A 24,683-nucleotide genomic window follows, 5' to 3' on the forward strand; every position below is an offset into this window, starting at 1 on the left:
CCACGGCATCCAGTTCCATCATTTCACAGCAAATAGATGGGGAAAAAGTGGAAACAGTGACAGACTTTATTTTCTTGGGCTCCAGAATCACTGTGGATGGTGATTTTAGCCATGAAATTAAGATGCTTGCTCCTTGGAAGAAAAGTTATGACGAACCTAGACAGTGTATTAAAAAGCAGAGATATCACTTTGCTGACAAAGGTCCTCATAGTCAAAGCTATGGTTTTTCCAGTAGTCATGTAGGATGTGAGTGCTGGACCATAAAAAAGGCTAAGCATTGAAGAATTGATGCATTCAAACTGTGGTGCTGAGAAGACTCTTGAGAGTCCCTTCGACTGTAAGGAGATCAAACCAGTCCGTCCTAAAGGAGATCAGTCCTGAATATTCACTGGCAGGACTGGTGCTGAAGCTAAAGCTCCAATACTTTGGCCACCTGATGCAAACAGTCAACTCATTGGAAAAGACTCTGATGCTGGGCAAGATTGAGGGCAGAACTGGGTGACAGAGGATGAGATAGTTGGATGGCATCATTGACTCAGTGGACATGAGTCTGAACAAGCCCTGGGAGATGGTGAAGGATGGGGAAGCCTGGAATGATGCAGTCCATGGGGTCGCAAATAGTCGGACACGATTGAGCACTGGACAATTTACTTTCAGAAATAGTTACTCAATTTAGAGATAGTTCAAGGAAAAATGTCCTTGCTTAGCATTAGTATTTACAGAGCTCAAATGTGGCCTCAATGATTAGAAAATAAAATTAATCTTAAATTTTAAGGCTATTTAAAATTCTGGATAAAGTTTGACACTGACTTCATAGTTATTACTTTTTATATAAATACAATGATAATTTAAACTTTTTCAATTCATACTAACATTTTTCTTACAGTAAAAGTTAAGAAAAAAAATTTAAAAGAGATGACATTGAATGCTTTTTATAGAAACAAAAATTGCAAATTTTGAGCACACAGATAAAATCCAGAGGAATGAGATGCATCAAGGTATTTAAATGAGAAGCTATGCGCCTGATTAAAAAGAAATATCAAATTCTGTAACATTTGGCATACTTTCCTAATGCAAACTAACAAGTCAATTTGCATGTAAAATTTCTGCCAATTTCAAGCAGAAAACTACAAGGCAGACGACTGTAGGAGGGTGATGGCCAATCAGAATGTCATTCAGTCATCATCTCATCAAGTGTGGAGTGCGGGGCAGCTCGGCGGAGCTCCCTGTTCTCAGAGTGGTAAGAACAGCTGCAGGTGCCCGAGACGCTGTTAGGTGGGAAGATGCATTCGAGACGTGGACTCCACCGTGAGAAAATTGTCCCGCCCGGTGTTCTTACAGTTCTGATTGCATTAAAGAGAAAGTTTCTGCTCACGCTTATTCTGACATCTCTCTACCACTGTCTACATTTTCTTGTCTTTGTTTTCAGTGAGAGACGGGAGGGGGTGAGAGAGAAAAACAGGAATGCAAGATTTTTCAACATATGAAAACAGCAAACTAAATTTAAAAAGTCATGTCTTTTCATTATATTTATTTAAAATATATTCCTTACTTACGAAAAGGATAATATGGTTTTCCATTTACTGGACTGAACCAAAGTTTAGTTTTAAAGATACGTTTATTATACATTAAAAAGATAAGTCAATTTAATTTTAAAGTTAAGTTAAATTATCATCAAAGATCATAAAGGTACAGCACTGATTAAAATTAATATCATCTGTAAATACTAGTCTGTGGATCTTACAGACCCTTATTGAATTTTGAGTCTGCCTTTATTATCAGGATGACCTTAGGGACGTTACTCTCTTAAACCAGTTACTTATAAAATACCTATTCCCCAACATTATTTTAGTCAATAAATGAAATGATGTATATAAAAAAAACCTCATTATTAATCCTGGAAGGAAATGAAAATGGAATAAGTAGTTTCCTTGTCCTCTTTTATTTTTTGACTTGGAATGAAATAAAAATCTTCTCTCTCTGTGCATGTGTGTTTATGTGTATGTATATATTGTATCACACATTTTCAGTTTTCTGCCTTTGTAAGACAAGCTATTTTTCTACATTTTTGAAATAATTAAGCCCCCAAAGATTCCACACCTTATCCAATTCACAGAGCTTTAAATGGCAGCAGCTTTAGATGTTATTTCCAGTAGGCCACGGGTTAGCAAAATTTGCTTTAAGGAAATGTTACTGCATATTATTAATATGTATTCCTAAAAATGTGTGTGGCAAGGTAGAAAATATCAAACATGTACAAAGTATCCAGAATACTTATCAGGTTCCAGTTGATAAGAATTCTTATCAGTCTTCCAAAGGCCTGAACTTTCATCTCATCCCAGGTTACCCTGGAGCTTGTCATTTTTCCATATTCAGAGCAAGCCGAGAGGTTGTTGGAGTTTCTTGAGGGGAGATTCTGAGGTAGAGCGGGGCTGATGGTGCAGACTGGTTTGCTTTCGCCAGAGTTTTAAGCACGGGGACCAGCAAGACACAGGCCCCTGCTGCTTCGTAATAAAGGCACACGGTGTGGGTTGTGGAGGGGGAATGTGAAGCGAAGATGCCCTTTGCAATTCAAATGTTGCCTGGGTATAAACTTCATATCATTGCAGGCAAATAGATTTAGGAATTCACTTCCAGAATATGGGGCAAGGAGTGTAAAAGGTCAGCACCATTTAGACAATTAATTTCTTTTCCACTGGGACCCTGTCAGCTGAGCTATGAATCAAATTGAAAAAAATCTTTTTTCCCCTTTCTTTCAATTTCTGATTTAATGAAAAGCTTTCACACCTTTTCTCATTTCTTCTGTCACAGATTATTAGATTCAGTGTAGCTTGAAAAGGTATAACATTAGTTCCATCAGAAATACTGCTGTTAATGACTTTCTTAGATTGCTCAAGCACAAGTTTCTGGCTCTGATATTTATCAAATGATCATAGTCATTTAACTACTTTAAAAATTTTTGTTCTGAAGTTTTTTAAGCTTATCACACTCAATATTTTAAAAACCAGCAATAAAAAGTCAGTAAAGTCCTATGTTTATAATACTTGGTAATAGATCAACTATATTTGGAACATTAAAATTCAAAACTTAAAAAAAAAGAGCTAGTCATTTGGTGGGTAAAATTCTTAGGCCAATAAATTCAACAACCTTTGTATAAGACAATTGGAGGTTAGTATTTACAATTAACTGTCTCTTTCTGGAAATGTCTATTAAGCCATCCAATGGATAAATGTTGGAACATCATCACGTGTAATTTGAATATACTTTAACACTGTGGATAAATGAATTGCCTGATGTATCTAAGAAATAGTTTCTGATATTTCCAGATAGAATAATACTTGTGAATAACATTTTAGATTTAGAATAAAGAAAATATAACTGAAGTTTTCAGTGTTTTACAGATTTGATATTGTAGAAATAGAAATTATCACTAATATACAGATCTGGAAGAATAAAATGATAATTAAAAAAATGTAATATCATATAGCATTAGTGTCAGAAGATTGAAGGAATATATTAGTATTGTGTCAGGGATCCAACATTCATTATTTAATAGGATGAAATGAGTTACTTCTGTGGACATTCTTTGAATGTAAAGATAAGTAGGAAAGGTTTAAGACACTAATCTTCACCTGGCTGTTGAACAAATGCAGTGAACACATTCACACGCACTTCCGTGCCTGGAGTCTTTACCGACACACAGCTGTCCATTTAAAAACAGTGAGCAGTGGAAAGGCACCAGAGAATCTAACAGAATTTGCATATGCTGTGCCACAGAGCACACAGGATGCTTCAGAAACCAGGTCTAGGTCTAGTCTGTGACTCTAAAATGATGTTTCCATGGCTACAGGGCAATTTAAAGAATGCCCCTTACAAGATGCAATTTGTATTCTCTATGTTTCCCCTAAACTGAAAGTAATTCTAGTTAAAATGACCCTTTAAAAGTCAAATGAAGCAAATCTACACCTACTAGGCAATCAGTGAATTATTTATTTCCCATGAGTGACTGACAGGAAAATGGGAGGATTTTAAAAAACATGTAATAAGCTTTGTTGAGCATACTCATAAGCACATGTGTTCACTTATTTCAAAATTATTTTATTGAAATAATAAAATCATCAATTTTAATAATCAATACAATTATTAATAAATAATAAAAATTAATTCTTTTGATTCTCTTATGCTTTACATCATTTCCTCAAACTATTTTTATTTCTTAAGGATGAGTGAAAGTCGCTCAGTCATGCTTGACCCTTTGTGACCCCATGGACTATACAGTCCATGGAACTCTCCAGGCCAGAATACTGGAGTGGGTAGCCTTTCCCTTCTCCAGGGGATCTTCCTGACCCAGGAATCAAACTGGGGTTTCCTGCATTGCAGGCAGATTTTTTACCAACTGAACTATCAGAGAAGCCCTTTATTTCTTAAAAATACTGTATATTTGTTCCAACAGTATCTTATAATTTACAGAAAAAAGGGTCTTTTGCCTTCTTAGGTAGGTTTAAGATGATGATGAAAGAAACTGAAGGTAACACAAACAGATGGAAAGATATAACAGGCTCTTGGATTGTTAAATGACCAAGTGTCAGTCATTTAAATATTCTTAAAATGACCATACTATTCAAGGCAATCTATAGAGTAAATGCATTCTTATAAAAATACCAATGGCATTTTTCACAGAACTAGAACAAGCAATTTTAAAATTCATATGAAAATACAAAGGAATCCAAATAGCCAAAGTAATATTGAAGAGTTGGAGAAGTCGCGTTCCTTGACTTCAGACTATACTCTAAAGTTACAGCAGCCAAAACAGTACAGCACTGGTGCAAAAACAGACACTGAGATCAACGGGGCGGAATAAAGTCCAGGGAGAGACCCACGCACTCACGGTCAGTCAGTCTGTGGGAAAGCAGGTGAGAACATACGGTGCAGAAAAGACGATCTCTTCAACAAGTGGTGCTCAGCAAACTGGACACTTACATGTACCAGAATGAAATTGGAATATTCTCTTACAACACATACAAAAATAAACTCAAAATGAATTAAAGACCCAAATGTAAGACTGGATACTATAAAGCTCTTAGAGGAAAACATAGGCAGAACACTCTTTGACATAAATCCCAGCAATATGTTTTGGATCTGTCTCCTAAAATAAAGGAAATAAAAGCAAAAATAAAGAAATGTAACCTAATTAAACATAAAACCTTTTGCGCAGCAAAGAAATCCACTGACAAAGCTAAAAGACGGCCTACTGAATGGGAGAAAATATTTGGAAATGATATGATTAATAAGGGATTAATATTCAACCCATATAAATAGCCTGTTCAACTCAGCATCAAAACCAAATAATTCAATTAAAAAATGAGCAGAAGAACTAAACATTTTTCTGAAGCACCTCACACCTTTTAGAAAGGCTATCATCAAAAAGAACATTAATAACTGTTGGTGGGGATGTGAGGAAAAGGAACTTGTGTACGCTGCTGGTGGGAATGTAAATTGGTGCAGTTACTATGTAAGACAGTATGAAGGCTTCTCAAAAAGCTAAAAACAGAACTAGCATATGACGCAGCAATTCCATTCCAGGTTATATGTCTGAAAAAAACCAAAGACACTAAGTTGAAAAGAAACATGCATCCCAATGTTCATAGAAGCATTATTTATAATTGCCAAGATACGGACGCAACCTAAGTGCCCATCAATAGATGAATGGATACAGAAGACGTGATACATATGTATTTAAGGATGCTACTCAGACATAAGAAAGAACAACATGCTGCCATCTGCAGCAACATAGATGGATCTGGAGGGTATTCATGCTGTGTGCATGCTCAGTCATGCACTGAGTCGTGCACTGAGCGCTCAATCGTGTCTGACTCTTTGCTGCCCCGTGGACTGTAGCCCACCAGGCTTCTCTCTCCATGGAAGTGTCCAGGCAAGAATACTGGAGTGGGTTGCCATTTCCTTCTCCAGGAGATCTTCCTGACCCAGATGTCTCTTCCATCTCCTGGGTTGGCAGGTAGATTCTTAACCACGGAGTCACCTGGGAAGGTGTTACACTAAGTGAAATAAGTCAGACAGAGAAAGACAAATACTGTATGATACCACTCATATGTGGAATCTAAAAATATACAGCAAACCAATTGTTACCGGTGAGGGGAGGGGCGATACAGGGGTAGTGGGGAGACACAAATTACTGGGCATATGATAAGCGTAATGCAAAGTGAATAGACTTGAGTACACAATGGGGGAAGATAGGGTGGGGCAAATTGGGAGCGTAGCATTGAAACATACACAGCACCACACGTGAAACAGAGAGCCAGTGGGAATTTGCTATATGATGCAGGGAGCTCTACCTGGCGCTCTGTAACAACCTAGAGGGGTGAGATGGGGTGGGGTGTGGAAGGGACGTTCAAAAGAGAGGGGACATATGTATGCCTATGGCTGATATGTTGATGTATGGCAGAAACCAACACAGCATTGTAAAGAAATTATCCTTCAATTAGGAGAAAAAAAAAGATAGGCTCAACGACATATTGTACATGAGGAATATAGCCAATATGGTACAGTGACTGTAAATGGGAAGTAGGACTTTAAAATTGTATAAAAATTTTTAAAAATTAAAAAAATTAGCAAATTTTAGTAGCTTTAAATATCACATATTTTTTTAATACTAGTTTCATTAAAGGTAAAACTTTAGAAAGTGCTGGTTGATTACTGGTGGTTAACAAAATTCACTTTGTATTTATACTTCTATTTACCTTTTACAGGCCCTCTATCTAAAGTATCTATCATATTTATTTTCTTCAGGGAATTCCAAATAGACCTTTTAACTGGAAAGTTAAAATTTAAATAATGAAGGATTGCTTAACAATGAACAATCAAGTAACCATTAATTGAATACTCTAGTGATTGTGTTAATTTTATGGAGTAGGTTCAGATTGAATATGTTTTAGAATATGTCTCTAACTGGAATGTTAACCTCATTCTATATATTTTAACCTCAGATATGCAGACGACACTGCCCTCATGGCAAGAAAGCAAAGAGGAACTAAGAGCCTCTTGATGAAGGTGAAAGTGGACAGTGAGAAAAGCTGACTTAAAACTAAACATTCAAAAACCAAGATCATGGCATCCAGTCACTTCATGGCAAATAGAAGGGGAAACAATGGAAACAGTGACAGACTTTATTTTTTTGGGCTCCAAAACCACTGCAGATGGTGACCGCATTAAAAGTCACCATTAAAAGACACCTGCTCCTTGGAAGAAAAACTATGACAAACCTAGAAAACATATGAAAAACCAGAGACATTACTTGGCCAACAAAGGTCCATCTAGTCAAAGCTATGGGTTTTCAAGTAGTCATGTATGGATGTGAGAGTTGGACTATAAAGAAAGCTGAGCGCCAAAGAATTGATGCTTTTGAACTGTGGTGTTGGAGAAGACTCTTGAGAGTCCCTTGGATTGCAAGGAGATCCAAACAGTCCATCCTAAAGGAAATCTGTCCTGAATATTCATTGGAAGGACTGTTGCTGAAGCTGAAACCCCAATACTTTAGGCCACCTGATGCGAAGAACTGACTCATTTGAAAAGACCCTGATGCTGGGAAAGATTGAAGGCAGGAGGAGAAGGGGACAAAAGAGGATGAGATGGTTATGTTAGGCAATTAGAATAGGAAAAAGGAGTCCCAAATAGCGGTGGCTAAAAGACAAAGAAATGGAAAAGCCCGTGAAAATAGAACAAAGGAAGGTCCAAGGACCGGAATGAGAACTGCAGGTGAAAGAAACAGCCCTCCTGGCTAGCACAGTTTATATAGGGCAGGCTCAGGGGGAAGAGAAAAACATATAAAAAGAGGAGCCAAGATTGTGCCTCTCTCTTCTCTGCTCCTTTTTTGGGTTGGCGCACCCTCACACTTCGAGGATGTATTTTTCTTTGCTTGCCAAATAAAACTGAGCTGTAACTGAGCTGTAACACTGGTCTGCCACTTAAAATTTTAGCTGCAGCAAGACAGAGCTGAGGAAATTACACACTCCCATGACAGCTGGATGGCATCACCAACTCAGTGGACATGAGTTTCAGCAAACTCCGGGAGATGGTGATGGACAGGGAGACCTGGTGTGCTGCGGTCCATAGTGAGTCAGACATGACTGAGTGACTGAACAACAATATAAAACCAGAGTATAGGGCTTCCCCAGTGGTGAAGAATCTGCTTGCAATGCAGGAGACACAGGAGGCACAGGTCTGATCCCTAGGTCAGAAAGCTCTCCTAGAGGAGGAAATGGCAACCCACCCCAGTATTCATGCCTGAGAGATCCCGTGGACAGAGGAGCCTAGTGGGCCACAGTCCACAGGGTCACAGCACCCGAGCTTGAGCACCAGTGAATCAGAATGTAAGCTTTCACTCATCTACCTCCCAGAGAGTTTTCTCCTTCTTATTCACTTTCTTTCACCAGGGCTTAAAATGGTGCCTGTGCATAATAACCATCTGATGGGCATTTGCCAGCTGTCTGAATTAAAACGGCAGGAACGGAAAAACACACATCTACCCTCAGCTGTTTATGTTTTATGGCGCTCAGTGTCACTGAGGACCTTCTGTCCAGTAGTTTTTGCCTTTTGGGATTTGGGAATAATTTATAGGAAGAGAAAGATAATTTTGCCTCTTCAAATCTTATAAGAATTTATTGACTTAATGTTTGGTGAGACATCATGAGAACAACATGATGGGCCTTTTGTCCTTTTGACGTAAAAATAGGCATTATGAGCAGACTACACAGACAGGCTCCTTTAAGAATCCTATGTTACCAATATGAGTGTGTAGAATCTTACTCATCCTTAATGGAATAATGGTTGTCTCCCAGTTAGAACAGGATGCTTATTTTCCATAGATAAAACTTTGTGCGTGTGTGTGTGTGTGTGTGTGTGTTTCATTATTTGGATTGGAGTCTCTGCATTCAGATTGAAGACAGCTACTGGAGCCTGCATGCCTAGAACCTGTGCTCGGCATTGAGAAGCAACCACAGTGAGGAGAAGCCCTTGGGCCACGACTAGAGAGTAGTCCTCGTTCACTGCAACTAGAGAAAGGCCCAATCAACAAAGACCCAGCGCAGACAGAAAATAAATAAATAAAACTTAAGAACAAATAAAAAGGACAAAGGGACCAAATTCCCCTCACTGCTTTTCTTAGAGTGTTTCTTTGGAGGTCAAGTGAATCTGGATCCTTCTTCCAATTTTTGACACAGGAATAAATCTCAACAGGAATTAATCCCACTCCCTAATATTTACAGTGTAGAGATATCTCCAAAATCACGGGCCAAATAAACTCTGAAAGTGAAATTGTTAGTCACTTAGTCGGGTCCGACTCTTTTGCAACCCCGAGGACTGCAGTTCTCCAGGCTCCTCTGTCCATGGGATTCTGCAGGCAAGAATACTGGAGTGGGTTGCCATTTCCTTCTCCAGGGATGTTCCCCACCCAGAGGTCAAACCCAGGTCTCCCACACTGCAAGCAGATTCCTTACTGTCTGAGTCACCAGGGCAGCCTACATAATAATGCTGAATTTTACTTAAGCCCTGTGATCCTGAGAAACAGTGATGGTCAAGAATCCCGCTCTCCCCCAGGGCCCCCCATGCCCCCGGTCACTATTTCACCCTTTGTGTTTCTGGAAATGTTTCCTGCAAAGAACCACTAGGATTCTTGCAAGATCACCGATGTTTCCTTCTTTACCTATGATGCAGCTAGACACAGAGGCATTCTTATTCTTGAACCCATAAATGACTAGCTAAACTGTTTTATCCTTGTTGATCAATGATAACAAAATTCTCATTAACCAAACTTTGGATAAACTTCTGCCTTCTGGACACTGAACTTTGGCCCACCATCAACCTGAGCCAACATACAGTCCCTCCGGAAGAATCCCTCCTGGAAAACAGGCCGCTCCCATTATTTCCATTCACCCCATTTTCTAACATTCAGTTCTTTCTAGTCTTGTTTACTCCTCTCTATTAAAAGAAAAATCCGTTTGGCCTGACTCTTGAGATACTCACAGATCTTACATTCAAGCCTATCAGAATAGTTCCATCTTTCCTTACAATGATTCTTTCAAATAAATCATCTCCTAACCTTAACCCTAACTTAGTAAAGTCCATATACAGTGCAATTTTTCTTTGACATTAATTTTGTGGTCACTTTGGTGCTTGCATGCATGTAAATGTGTGAATGTTTACTCAAGAAATTGCACTTTCTCTTCTGTGTTGGTAGCCCAGGGTCTTTTTGTTGCCAGAATTGTTTTATGTCTCCAACAACTTTCATAACTAGCCTTGTGAAGTCTGACAGCATTAATACTTCAGATTGCTCTATTTTCCTGCAGCACATTACAGCATTACTAGAAAAACAGTGCTTTTTCCATCTTTTTATACACTTAAGACTTATTTTTGGACTGCTTCTCATTTCTTTTTTTTTTTTTTGCTTCTCATTTCTAAAGGACTTCAGTACCATTCTCTTCATCTTTTGTTTCTCTCCACACAGGAGCTCTGGGATTGTGAAAATATCTTATTTTGTTTGAGTCTATACTCTAGATTTATTATTCTGCCTCTTCACAGTAGTAGAGAGACTAGATTTATTATTCTGCCTCTTAACATTAGTACAGAGACCGTTTGGAAATTGCCTGTCTACCACAATACTTTTAACATCTCAAAATTCCTTAACTCTAGAGACCACATTGCTCTCCTGCTGAAGTCAGAATCATAACATCTAGTATACTTATCTGGGCATAGTTTAGTTTTGAATTCTCTGAAATTTATTTTCTTATGAACTTGTAATTTTTTGGGTTTTTGTATACTTTGGGGGCTTAAAAACTGCAGATGGGGAAACTTAGGTTCTGTTTGTTTTATAGCTTGGTGTTCTAGCTTTCCTAACTAAATTTGGGTTACTTAAATTCGCATTTTCATCCCTCGCAGGAGGTAACAATACAAAATCACAGAAAACCAACAGTGCCATGCTGACTTTGATGTGTGGTTTTAAGCCTCCTGCTGTTCCTCCTCAGCGCCGCGACGGTGCAGGTTGCTGCCGGAACGACCTAGTGAGTGAGTTATAATGAAAACTGTTTGTTCCTCTGCTTTGAGTAATATTGCTGTAAATCACAGAGAGCATCACACACAAGTGTTATTTAGAACACAGTACATAATAAAATGCACTTAAAAATGATACAAGCACTCCCAGTTTGAGGTAATCTGAGGATATGTTTCTCGCTTTCTTTAACAAATATTCATTAACATTAACTCGCGCTAAGCACCGCACTAAGGAAAAACACCAGAGAATACAGGCCCTGAGAAATTCACAAATCAGGGAGCCAGAAAGAAAGGAAATCACTAACCACAACATAGCAAGTTAAGCGTGAGGAGACACATACACTGGGGTCTAAGAAATAAGCAAACCCAGTGGTGTTCAGAACAGGCCGGGGCCCTTGTGCAGGGATGGATTCATGACATGTGACGTAGGTCTGAAAGAACAGCATGTGCTGACCAGTCAGATGGAAAAAAGAGTGGGGACGGATACTCAAGGAAGGAGGGACAGCGTGTACCCACATGTGTGATAGGATGCGTCAGATATTGTCAAGTAACCCAGCATCCCTCTATTCCACCCACCTCACTCATCCCTATGTCCTGCCAGACCATGAAGGCTGGGTTATGCATGAGAAATCCAAAACCAAAAGAAACCATCCAGCCTGCAAGGGGTGGAAATGAACACTTTTAAGAAGTAGTAGCAGCAGTGAAGTGAGTGTCCGAATAAGCTTCTGCACAAGTTAGGGGCCTCAATTAACTCTGGGAATATCAGGAAGGTTTCTAGAGGGTATGGCATTAGGGATTTATTTTTATTGAAATAAAAATGGATTTTCACCAGAACAAGGAAGAGAATGCCACTTCAGGAAAGTCAGTCTCCACTCCTAACTTACATTTCAGGCAACTTTTATTTATATAAGGGCAATCACACAATACTCTTTTGTACAAGGTCTCTTTCACTAAGCATGATGTTTCTAAAATTTGCCCACATTGTTACACATATCAATAGTTTGCTCTCTTTTATTACTGAGTAGTATCCATTATGTGAATGGACCCCACTTTATACATCCATTTTCCTATTGATGAATTGTTTCTGGTTTTGGGATACTATGAGCAGAACTGCTAAAAGGTTCTTATTCAAGTACTTCCCAGACACATAGTTTCTTTTCTTTTGAAGGCTTAGGAGTTGAACTGCTGCCTCAGTCATGTCTAGTTTTATAAGAAATTCCCAGACATTCTAAAGGACTGTTGCATTGTATCTGCCTAAGCATGTTGGACAGTTTCAGCACTCCACATCTTTGCCAACATGCCAACATTTGATCCTACCAGTCAATTTTGAGCATTCTGGGGGAGGGTGTTTCCTGTTGCTTTGTTGTTGGCTTAATTTTTATTTTCATGAATACTAGTGGTTTTGAGTGAATTCTTACGTGTCTCTGTCTTCTTTGGTTAAGAGCCTATTCATCCTTCTTCATGTACTATGTGCTTTATCTCACGGGCCCTCAGCCCTGGCTACACACTAAGCCATCTTTGGACTTTTGCTTGGGCCCCACCCCCAAGTTTAATCTGATTTAACTGTTACAGCGTGAGCGCCCTGTCACTGGGATTCATAAAAAGGCACACTTGGTAATTCTATGTGCACCTGGATTTGTAAACTCTGTCACTGTAGTCCAGTGATTCTCAAACTATAAGCAACAGAACCACCGAGAGGGCTTGTTAACACACAGGCTGCTGAGCTTCACCCCCAGAGTTTCTGATTCAGGGAGTCTGAGTCAGAGCCTGAGAATACGCTTTTCTGGAAATCTGCCTTTCTGAAATGTTTCCACACGATATGGTGCTGCGGGTCCTGGGATCACCCACTGAGAACCACATCCCAACAGACACTAAAGTCCATCCTTTCCGTTTGGTATGTTCTGTTGGTAACGCCATCTAAGCCTTTGTTTTCCTTGTACAAGCTTTTTCTTTAAGAATGAAACCCCAAATATGTCTCAACCTTTGTGAAGTCTGTCCAGATTCATTTGTTCTGTCATTTCACTCCCCATATGCTACTGTCCTGATGCAGGGATAACTGCACTTGTCACACGTTTTTGTTAATGTTTGTTTATTTTTTCTGGTTACAGCACGATCCTCTCCTACCCAGTGAGTGCTCCATGGAATCAGAAGCCACCGCGCCGTGTTCTTTGTTCAGCAACTAGCAATATCTGGTACATTACTGAGTTTCTGTTATTTCATTCAAAAATTTCTTGGTTCTTTTAATGAATGAGTGGCTGGATGACCACAGGAAATATGATATTTAAGGCTTCTCACATGCTCGGATTCTTCAAAACCACAACTGACCATCTTTTAAATTAAACTGGTGGACAGATCTCATGAGCCAGAAAACAAATCTATAACAAAAACTAAAATAAAAGCCGTATGTCACTGTAGGCTACTATTAGTATTATCTTGTTTTTTTCTTTTTAATTCATTAAAGGACTTGAAAAGGAATTCTTTTGAATGAAATAAGCTGGCAAGTACAAAACCAAGGAAAAACTTTACAAGATGAAAACAAAGTATAATTCTTCTCAGAAAATGACATTTGTTTCCTGGAGGCTTTCTTATCAAACAAGAAGTGCCTTTCAAACAAATTTGACTCTCTAGAGACTTTAAAGACACAAGTTTCCATATGAAAGACTATGTTGCTAGAAATTCTGTAATATTTTATTGAAAGCTTCACTTGCAAAATGAGATGGCAGCTATAATATTAATAATGATAATAGCTGCAATTAGCTTTTTAAATTGTGTTGGAGAGTTTGTTAAGTGTACATCATGAATTATCTCATTTAATCCTTCAGTTCAGTTCAGTTCAGAACTTACGAGAGCCTTATGTTGTTCAGTTGCTAAGTCCAGTGTGACTCTTTGAGACCCCATGGACTACAGCATGACAGGCTTCCCTGTCCATCCTCTCCCTGACTTTGCTCAAACTCATGTCCTTTGAGTTGGTGATGCCAAGCAACCATCTCATCCTCTGTCGTCCCCTTCTCCTCCCAGCCTCAACCTTTCCCAGCATGAGGCTCTTTTCCAATGAGTCAGTTCTTCGCATCAGGTGGCCAAAGTATTGGAGCTTCAGCTTCAGTGTCAGTCCTTCCAATGAATATTCAGGGTTGAATTCCTTTAGGATGGACTGGTTTGCTTTTCTTGCCTTATTTCGTTCAGTCATGTCTGACTCTTAGCAACCCCAAGGACTGCAACATGCAAGGCTTCCCTGTCCTTCACCATCTCCCAGAGCTTGCTCAAACTCAAGTCCATTGAGTCGGTGATGCCATCCTACCATCCCATTCTTCTGTTGCCCCCTTCTCTTCCTGTCCTTGCCTTATGAGGGGGTGTTATTATTATTCCACTTTCATAGGTAACAATGAAAAGAAGTTAAAAGAACTTAAATGATGTGTTGAAGGCCAGTATTCAAGCCTATTTCTATGGAGAGTTGCCAGGTAAATTATAGGAAGCTCAGTTGAATTCAGATTTCAGGTAAATGATACTTCTTTTGTTACAATTATATCCCATGGAATATTGGGAGCATAATAACATTAAAAAATTATTCATTGTTTATCTGAAATTAAAATTTAACTGGTATCCTATGTTTTTATTTGCTCAATCTGGACAACCTACTTCTATCTCACTCCAGAAAAACTTGCATCAGACCCCTAGGTTACACGCACCTTAATTCTCTCTTATATACAGGTAATTCCTGATTTATTTACATGACATTGTGGCATAAACGTCAAACATTTAACACAGCCTCAAGAACCCTTTAGGATGTGGATTCCATTTTGCGGACCTCCACCACCGGGGCACCCCACATGTGCTGCGGGGCAGGGGCTGGGCGGGGCGTGTGTCTGGGGTGAGTGTGTCCGCTGCGGGCGGAGTGGGCCGAGCTCAGAGCCGGGACGGGGGAAAGGTGTGGGATGCCGGCATCGCCGTGGGGACCTATGGCTCTCCTTTGAGGAGGTGGACAGCTAGCAGAGAGCTTCAAACAGAACGACCTGGCTGAAGTTTTTACAGGACCAAACTGACCACGGCTCGGAGAAGGCCGAGGGGTAAGCGGGGAAGCAGGGAGCGTCCGCGAACATTCAGGCAGCGGCTCAACCGGCTGCTTTCCAAGCACTCTTGGCCCTCAAAGATTTTACGGGCTCAGGCTTCCAGCCCCGGGTGATAACGTCTAACGTGGAGCGGGAGAGAGGGCTATCGCTCCCCCAGTTTTAGTTGTGGAGTGCGGGGTGGCTTCACACGGAGGCCTGAGGGGCCCGGTTCCAGGTGCGCCGCGCGGGTGTTGCATCCTTGGCTGCAGAGGAGGCAGCCCTACTGGCAGAGAGCGACATTCCGTCACCAAGGCAGCAGCGCAGGCTGCGGCACGGCTGTTCTCCGGGGAGGACAGGTGAGGGGCTGGCGGCGGGACACGCGCTCCCGCACACGGCCGGGAACCCCCCCTCGCCCCGCCCCCCGCCCCGGGGTCCCCGAAACAACCGGAGAGGCTGGGCGGGGGCGGCGAGGTCCTGCAGCCCTGCGAGGGCTCCTACGGTGCTCTTAGACTTCTGTTGTTAACTTAACCGGGACCTAATTTACACCGAGATAGGCATGGAAGATCCAACCAGTCCATCATAAAGGAGATCAGTCCTGGGCGTTCATTGGAAGGACTGATGCTGAAGCTGAAACTCCAGTACTTTGGCCACTTCATGCGAAGAGCTGACTCATTGGAAAAGACCCTGATGCTGGGAGGGATTGGGGGCAGGAGGAGAAGGAGACGACAGAGGATGAGATGGCTGGATGGTGTCACCGACTCGATGGACATGAGTTTGAGTAAACTCCGGGAGTTGGTAATGGACAGGGAAGCCTGGCGTGCTGCAATTCATGGGGTCACAAAGAGTCGGACACGACTGAGCGACTGAACTGAGGCATGGAAGCTTTCAGGGTAACAAGATTAAATGAATGAAGCTAAACACACATGCAAAATACAAATACCCTACAATGAAACTGCAAACACGTAACAAATTTTTCACAGAAAGTCTACTCTGGGCTATGAAAGACATAGATAACCAGCTTGTCCAAAGGCATAAAGATCTGAACTGCTTCTGTCAGATGGAAGAGAAGAGTTCAGTTTTTAACAACTCAGCCACCTAGCCTTCCAGGGAAAATGAAAGTTTACCCTAATGGGCTAAGCAGAGTTCTTCAGCTAAAATAAAAATGATTGAAATCAAGGGAGATGCCAAACAAACTAGCGTGAGATTCATTCTGAGGAACATTTATTACAGAAAGGGCAGAGGAAGAGGGTGGATTCCAAGGTGGGACGCCAGAGCAGAAATGTCAGCCTAGCACACCCTTTACCACAGACCAAAGGCTCAGCCATAGCCCATTTCCCTTGGGCAGCGCTGGTCACATGCTCCAGGACTGGTCATCCTATCCCTGACCCTTCCAAATTATGGGCGGAAATTTTCTTTCTGTCCTCATTATCTGTGGTCAGGAGGATTGGGAAGACAGCCTATGATGGCGTGCCAGAGGTTGAGATGAAGGTCTTGAATACAGACTCAACTCAAAAGGCTGAGTAAACACTTTCTTGCTCCCTTGTGGTACGTACCACTGACTAACTCACCTGGCACCACCTTTGGGAATGTGCTTCCCAAATTCTTGTTTGTCCTCTAACTAGTATTTAGTCCAAATGACAACATTAAAAAGAGACTGAAGCATGGAGGATATGGCGGAGCATTCAGGTGAAGGATTTAATTAAGAAAGGAACAGAAAGCTTCAAAAAGAAGGAAATATTTTCAGTCAAAGACCAAGAATATTGATTAAAATGCTTTATGCATTCCAGTTTTTCAGTGGTGTATCAGAATGCCTGCTTTGAGTTCTCTTCAATTACAGCATTGGATTTGCGGTCCACACCTTTCCAAGCATGCACAGAAACTCAATAGCTTGTAAGCCCAGGTGACTTCCTGCTTAGTTGAATATTTTGTTAAATGCTGAAAGATGTACCATAATGTAGTACTCAAGTTGCATACCTAAGTATGAGACTCTCTAGCTAGGTAATTCTACTGTGGATTCTTACTAGATTTGCCTGATTTGACTACATATACTCAGCAGAAGTATTTACAAGTAGAATTCAAAAGAGCTCCAATTCTCTAATGCATTTAAATGTTTGCACGATCTAGTTTCCTTTGGGATTTGACGTCACTCTGTCATGTCAAACCTCAGAACGATAAAAGGACAGATTCCTGAACTCTTCCCCATATAATCTATTTTAGCATTTTAAGAAGCACCTTAGGCCTTTGGATATAAGTCGACCAAAAACTTTGCTTTGGAAAACACTCATCAGACTCTCAACGTCTCCTGAATGAAGCTGACAGGATGTGATGTCCTTGGATGTACACAGTCACCTTTCTCATTTATCTTTTCTCATGCACCTGGGGAGATTTCATTTGCCCTTTTAAACTAGCAGGGCACAAATCAACTCCGAATGTTCATTGGAAGGACAGATGCTGAAGCTGAAACTCCAATACTTTGGCCAACTGATGCGAAGAACTGACTCATTGGAAAAGACCCTGATGCTGGGAAAGATTGAGGGCAAGAGAAGAAGGGGTCGACAGAGGATGAGACGGTTGGATGGCATCACCGACTCAGTGGACATGAGTTTGAGCAAGCTCCAGGAGATAGTGAAGGACAGGGAAGCCTGGTGTGCTGCAGTCCATGGGGTGGCAAAGAGTCAGACACAGCTTAGCGACTGAACAATAACAAAGCCCTTACTTCTCTATAGAATTTCCATTTCGGCACAGATTACTTCTTTATGGGTTATGTCATTTTATATGAAAGGGGATTACAACTCTGCTGGGTATGGAAAAAGTAAAAGAGTTTGAAAGGCAAGTATTTTATTTGTGAAGTTTTTAGTAGTTTTACCAAAAAATCTACTTAGCTATCTGTCTGTCTATCCATCCATGCTCCCACCCCCCACATAATACGAACCATCTAATGTATTTTGGACCTTAAATATACTTTCCATAAAATGATCTGAAAACAATGAAAGGTGATTTGAATATTCTTTCTGCATCTTAGCAGATGCTGTTCCTTAACTCAGCATCCTTTGAGGTAAATTTCTAATATCCCTTCTGCCAGGACCCTTTGTTGACTTCCCAGGTATGTGTGATTCCCCAGTTGTAAATTGCATCTTTCATATGGGTCTTATCATGATACACTGCTTTGTATGTTTTTCTTGTAGCCTTTATCCTCAGTTAATTCACTGCCTTCTTGAGGGGGAAAAAAAAAAAAGATTTCCTTCATTATTCCCACAGCAAAAATCTCATTAGTGGTCAGTCAATAAATATTTGCTAATGGATTTTTTCAGAAATGAGTATGGTAGCAGTTTGATAATGTATGCACAATATGTCAATCTAGAGTTCAATTTAAAACATATTCAAACCTTAACGCACAGGCACTAATGAAATATATGGGCATAGATTATTATAGAGTCACAGATTTTCAGCCTTGGCTGACTTCTCATAAATGATCAAGTCCAAGCCTATTACTTTTACATAAGGAAATCAGTCTTCTCTAGGCACTAAACTACTAAAGAACCATTTACTTATTTCATTTTACAAAAAAGCAATAATTTTAGTTATCTGCACAGCTTTTGTAGCACCTGGTTCATACACAACAGGCACCTAAACATAGATTGAATGGATTGCTTAATGGAAATGGAACCCACTAACTGGATATTTAGATCTAGACGATGTATAGAGCCAGAGTTCGTGCCGTCAGCTTTTCACAAGCTCTGCAAGGGGTGCCACCACTTATGGCTGTGCCTCTAACACATTTTTCCGGGTCTCTCTTGTTTGAGATACAAGTCTTGTTTCCCATTCATTTTAGATTTTCTCTGAGCAGCTGCCTAAGCATATGGATACCAGCTCTTCTTTTTAGTTCCAACTATAATCCCTAAAAACTTAATTATTGATAGACTGCATTCTTGCTGAATCTGTAATCATACCCGCCCTTCAAAAAGAGAAGATACGTGTCTTTCCTTTCCAGGAACCAAGGATGACTCAGATCATGTGGTCTGGAAAAGAGAGAACAGTAGAACAGGCAATTTTCTCTTGGCCAGTTCCTAGGAGTGACTCCGCAGTCTCCATTTAGACCACAGGGACTGAATTTACTGACTCTCACTCATATTTTTCCAAGTCTTAGAAACAAAAGGAGATACTGGAGACAGTGTCCTTACCTCCCATTAGCTAAGCTCCCCAGTTATAAAGCAGAGGTTGAAGGAGAAAAAACCTGAGGACCTCCGGCAGCAAGAGTTCTAATCAGTTACTTTCTGTGCATTTAGAGCGTAAGCCAAGCACCGTGGTTTGGCTTCGTTCTCCTGGCTGCATGCTAAAGCCTTGACCATCAGAAATGGTGTTCCTGGAACACAGATTCACTCAGAGGAAAGATCAAACAGAATCGATTTTAGAAATTTCCCATCTAACTTTGCTATTTGCAAATAAGAAAGTTGAGAGTCAGAGAAGTCACACTGAAGGTGAATCGACTGGATCAGACAGTGACAGGTCTGGGACTAGAATGGGCCTTGCCATCTTTTTCACGGCAGCTGGCATTTTCTACCTTTCTTCCTCTTACTCCTAGCTGGTATTTGCGGTGAGCTCATGCACATGTACACGAGCTGTCTTGCATCCAAGCCTCTCACTTTCCTGAGTTCTTCCTGACTCAGGGACTTTTCCTCCGATCCCACGCCCATCAGCCCCTCTGACCTGTCTTAGTCTCGGAGGACAGCCATCACTTTTCTCTTGTTTATCTCCTCTTCTTTCCTCTTGTCCCTCACGGTATAGGGGCTCCTGTTCACTCTATGCCTCTGTTTCCTCCTTCTCAGTCCCCCCTCTGCTCCCTGACTTCCCTGCTCAGGTTCAATTCCAGGATCTCTCTAGTTACCCGCTCTTTTTTATTATGTCCTCAACTCTACTTATTGGTTGTGTTTGATTTATTTGGCAACAATCCAACCGATAAAATCTGACGGAGAGAACCCCACAACTATGCTGGCTGACGCCTCCATAACAGCGGTTCTCAAAGAGCTCCCCACACTGCCAACAGCAGCACGAGGTGGGAACCTGTTAGAAACGTGAGTTCCCAGACACACTCAGCGAACCGAATCAGAGCCGCTTGGAAGGGGACACAGCAATCTGCATTTTTAACAATCTGGAATGGGAGTTAACAAGCTCCAGGTACTTCTGATACACCTTAAATTCTGCACAATACTACTCTAATTCTTGGTCTTTACACTCAGCTAGCTATGGACATTAACCATCAGTCTTTATATATTGTCAAATTAGTGGTCTTCTATGCTTTTCATATTAGCTTCTTCAAATCTTCTCAATGCTCCTCAAATCTATGATAATGCCCATCTCTCCTCACTCTGTGGAAACAGTGACAGGCCTTATTTTCTTGGTCTCTAAGATCACTGTGGATGGTGGCTACAGCCACAAAATTCAAAGACTCTTGCTCCTTGAAGAAAAGCTATGACCAACCTAGACAGCATAGTAATAAGCAGAGACATCACTTTGCTGACAAAAGTCCATGTAGTCAAAGCTATGCTTTTTCCAGTAGTCATGTACGGATGTGAGAGTTGGACTATAAAGAAGCCTGAGCACTGAAGAATTGATGCTTTTAAATTGTGTGCTGGAGAAGACTCTTGCGAGTCTCTTGGACAGCAAAGAGATCAAACCAGTCAATCCTAAAAGAACTGAACCCTGAATATTCATCAGAAGGACTGAAGCTGAAGCTGAAACTCCAATACTTTGGCCACTTGATGTGAAAAGCCAGCTTATTTGAAAAAGCCCTGATGCTGGCAAAGATTGAGATCAGGATGAGAAGGGGACAAAAAAGAATGAAAAGATTGAATGTCATCACTGACTCAATGGACATGAGTTTGAGCACAGTCAGGGAGATAGTGAAGGTCAGGGAAGCCCAGCATGCTGCAGTCCATGGGATCACAGAGTTGGATACAATTTAGCGACTGAACAACAACTCAGGCTTCAGAGATTATCACCCTCTGATTTATAGTTCATGCTTGAACTCCCTTAAGGACCTGCCACCACATTCCCAGACTTAATGCAGTTTGTTGCAATGAAACAGTGTCTCTCTTCATGTCAAAGTTCAGCCTATACACACATCTACATCCAAGATTCCTTTCCTATCAGTACCAGGGACTTTCTCCATTTTTCCTCACCAAGTTCTCTCTCTCTCTCTCCTGGCCTCTTCCACCCAACTTCATCATAATTTAAATTCACACACTTGGGGATTTTGATTCGAAATATGATAAAAAGCACTGTAGATGTTTAAGCAAAGGAGCAGCATTGTCTGGGTTACAGTTTAAAATGACTTTTATCCTTCATGTGCAGAGAGTGGATTGCATGGGCTGAAGCAAAAAGATCAGTTTAGCTGTACTGGAGATGTAACTAGCGTTGGGTTATGATTTGGAGGTAGAATTAATGGGGACAGGTGGAACAAATCAAAAGCAATCTCAGTCTTTTTGGTTTTTAACAGCTGTGTGGATGATGATGCTATTTATGAGAATGAGGAAGACTGGAAAGGAATAAGATGGCTGGAAAAATCAAGAATGTTTCTGGCATGTTAAGTTTCAATTGCTCATTGAACAGTTCTGAGGAGACAGGCATCTACTCGAGTCTAGAATTCCTGGAAGACAAAAGAAGTAGAAATATAGATTTAGAAATCATTGGCCTATGAATAATACTTAAAGCTCTGGTATTTGATGAAGTTACACTGATAAAGTGCATAGAGAGAGAAGGTAACCCTCGACAAGGCCCTGGGCTACTTCAGTTATTAAAGTGGGGATGTGGAGGGAAAAGTTTCCAGCACAGATGAGTGAGAATGAGCAGTTGGTGTTCTGAGAAATTCTCCTAAACAGTTTCCAGCCAAATTCCACTGAGGGGTAAATTGAAATAAGAACAGAGCAGAGCAGCAACCATGAGTAATGGCATCATGGAAGCGTCCTGAGACCTCCACAAGAGCAGTCACACTGAGACAGTGACAACAGGAGTCGGATTGGAATGGGTTGAGGAACTTGTGTTGGTGGATTAAAGTCCTGCCTGAGGAGAAGCAGAGAAACTCGTCAACCTTTCATTCTAGTCCCTGCTCAATAGATTCCAGAAATCAAAACAGTCCTAGAAATAGGTGCTTAAACCCTTCAAACTGAGGCAGACTTTTGTAGAAATAAGAATGGTTGTTAAAGGCTCCTATCTCAAAAGCTTAAATAAAGGTACCATGCAATTTAAATAGAGCTGGAATGCTAAAAAATCAATATAGAATTCCATACATGAAACAAGGGCAGGGTAGTTACCATGCTAAAATAACAGCCACAGCAAAATTACCTCAGCAACAACGGGTATTAAAACAGATTGGAATCTGATATTACCTAGGATTAAGTCAAGTTTAATATAACCAGTCCATATATGTTTGAGAGCTGGCAGCACACACACAGACACACACACACTTGCCTTCTCATCATTTGTATTAGGCAGTCCCTTAAAGATAGCATATTTAATTTCATGGCTGATAAAATATGAGAAATAGCATCCTCGTCAGCATATATTTACCAAGTCCCTGGTGTGTTTATACAGGAAAGAACATCTGGAAATGAGCAGCATAATTACTACAACATTGGGAAAATAAAACGCCTAAAGAATCAGGTCTTAATCAAACCCACAGCTCGTAAGAGCTGGTCGTCAAGCCGCCCAGGCACTTGAGATGATAAACTGGCCTCACGCTAAAGGGCGACCTGAGCGAACAGTGTCCAAAGCGCTGCTGACCACGGAGCTGACGCAGTCGGAACTGACCGGGGCCTCGCGTCTTCCAGTAGACGACTGTTTAGTTGCCGGGATATCATACGCGTCTACGGCTCATGCTAATGGCGCAGACGGAGGATTCCTGCTGTGATGAAGCAGTTGACAGACAGAATTTTTCATCTGAGCCTGCAAATGTGCCCAATTCTAACCTATCATGTTCTTGTTCGTTCATTTGTCCCCTCAAATTTTAAATTAGCAGAGATATATTGAGCACTTATTATGTGCAGAGCACCGCCCACGTTCGCCTTGAGCATGCACACGGCGGGAAGAAATAAGCCCCCGAGCATCCAGCTCCACCTTAGAACGACCGCGGCGCGGCCACGCGGGCACGGGCTCCTACCAGCTCGTGGGCGCCGTCCTCGTCGAAGTCCTCCTCCACGCCGTCGGTCAGCTCCTCCCCGTCGGCGTCCGGCGCCCCCTCTGCCGGCTCCTCCGCCGAGTGCTCCGCGTTCTCGGACACGCACTCGTCCTGGATCAGCTCTAGGCTCGCTTCCAGCTGCTTCTTCTGAGCTTCTGGGGAGGGGAGAAAGCAAACGGCTGCTACCTTGGGGTGCCCACGAGCCATTTGGATAAGCCATGAAAAAGCAGTCTAGGAATGGGTCAGCTCTGTGCGAGGGAGGGTGTGAGGAAGACAAAGGCATGTCAAGGTCGGACTAATTCAGCTGTGTAAAGTGTGTTCACAGACAGGCGTGTGTTTACATGTAAGCTTATTATGTGTTACAGAATTAGCAAAGTTTGCGGAATCCAGCGGGTCCGTGCATACAGAGAAACAAAGATTTACTAAACAGATTAATCTTCCTGGCTGTATATAGTCCTTTCTGATAAGGACGTTTTCTCTGAGGAGAAAATACAGCAACAAAAAAAGGGGAAATCAGATAAAACATTGAACTTGTTCACTCAAGGATGGAGGACGAAGAAAGCTCATCAATAAGTTCAAGCCCAAGTGAAAAAGACAAAAACTCACTAGGAAAAAAAGTGCAAAAGCAGGTATGTTGGCTGTCAGACAGCATGTCCATGTGACCAATCCTTTGGTACTGTATTCTAAATTTTGTTGGTAGATGTGATTAACTGCAATGGTTAAAATTCTGGGGTTGGAGAGCCGGGTTCAAGGTCGAGCTTCATCACTTACCAGCTTTGTGATTCTTAAATGATTAACCCTCCGTGTGCCTCCATTTTCTCACCCACACAATCGGGATAGATACCGCTTCAAGTAGTGAATCCAAGCGCTTAGTAGAGTGATTTGCAAATAATAAGTGCTCAACAAATGAAGCTACATTCTACATGAATAGAATTCTTTCTAATACCAGGGTGTGCACATTCCATTCACAGAAATTTGCCTAAGTGGGAATTATGCAGACAACAAAATAATTATTTTCCCTAGTGGCTGGTTTGCGTCTTTTGTGAAAATATCAAGAAGCATTGAGTATTGAATAAATGAGATTGTTCTTAGGTACTTCCTTCTCTTATTCCCATGTGAACATAACTATCCCCAAAACTGGGTGCTTCTCACTCATTTTGACTATTATTATTTGGTCAGATGGTTACTCCATTGTTTGCTTTGAGTTTTAAAAGATGTTACATTTTGAGTGGGCTTATATTTTATAGCAGTAAGAATAGTTTATAGGGCCAAAATATTTTGGGGATATTCATTCCTGGACTCTTTCATAATATGAGTTAAAAAGAAATAAACATTTTCATATACATTTTGACTCAGCACAAATCTTTGCAAATATGTAAATCAATAAATGGATAAACTTTATG

The 24,683-nt window shown here is 41.0% G+C and overlaps 1 protein-coding gene across 8 annotated transcripts in view; it reads right to left on the reverse strand.

Annotated features, from left to right (window-relative positions):
- RALYL (RALY RNA binding protein like) overlaps positions 1-24,683 on the reverse strand; it is a 773,956-nt gene that overhangs the window by 11,738 nt on the left and 737,535 nt on the right. For all 8 annotated transcript variants that reach the window (XM_043483548.1, XM_043483551.1, XM_043483550.1 and 5 more), the window contains one exon: positions 23,263-23,435. In XM_043483548.1, coding sequence (XP_043339483.1) covers positions 23,263-23,435 — 173 coding nt within the window. The remainder of the gene's footprint in view (positions 1-23,262; positions 23,436-24,683) is intronic.

This window comes from Cervus canadensis, chromosome 12 (assembly GCF_019320065.1).
Source record: "Cervus canadensis isolate Bull #8, Minnesota chromosome 12, ASM1932006v1, whole genome shotgun sequence".
NCBI lineage: Eukaryota > Metazoa > Chordata > Mammalia > Artiodactyla > Cervidae > Cervus > Cervus canadensis.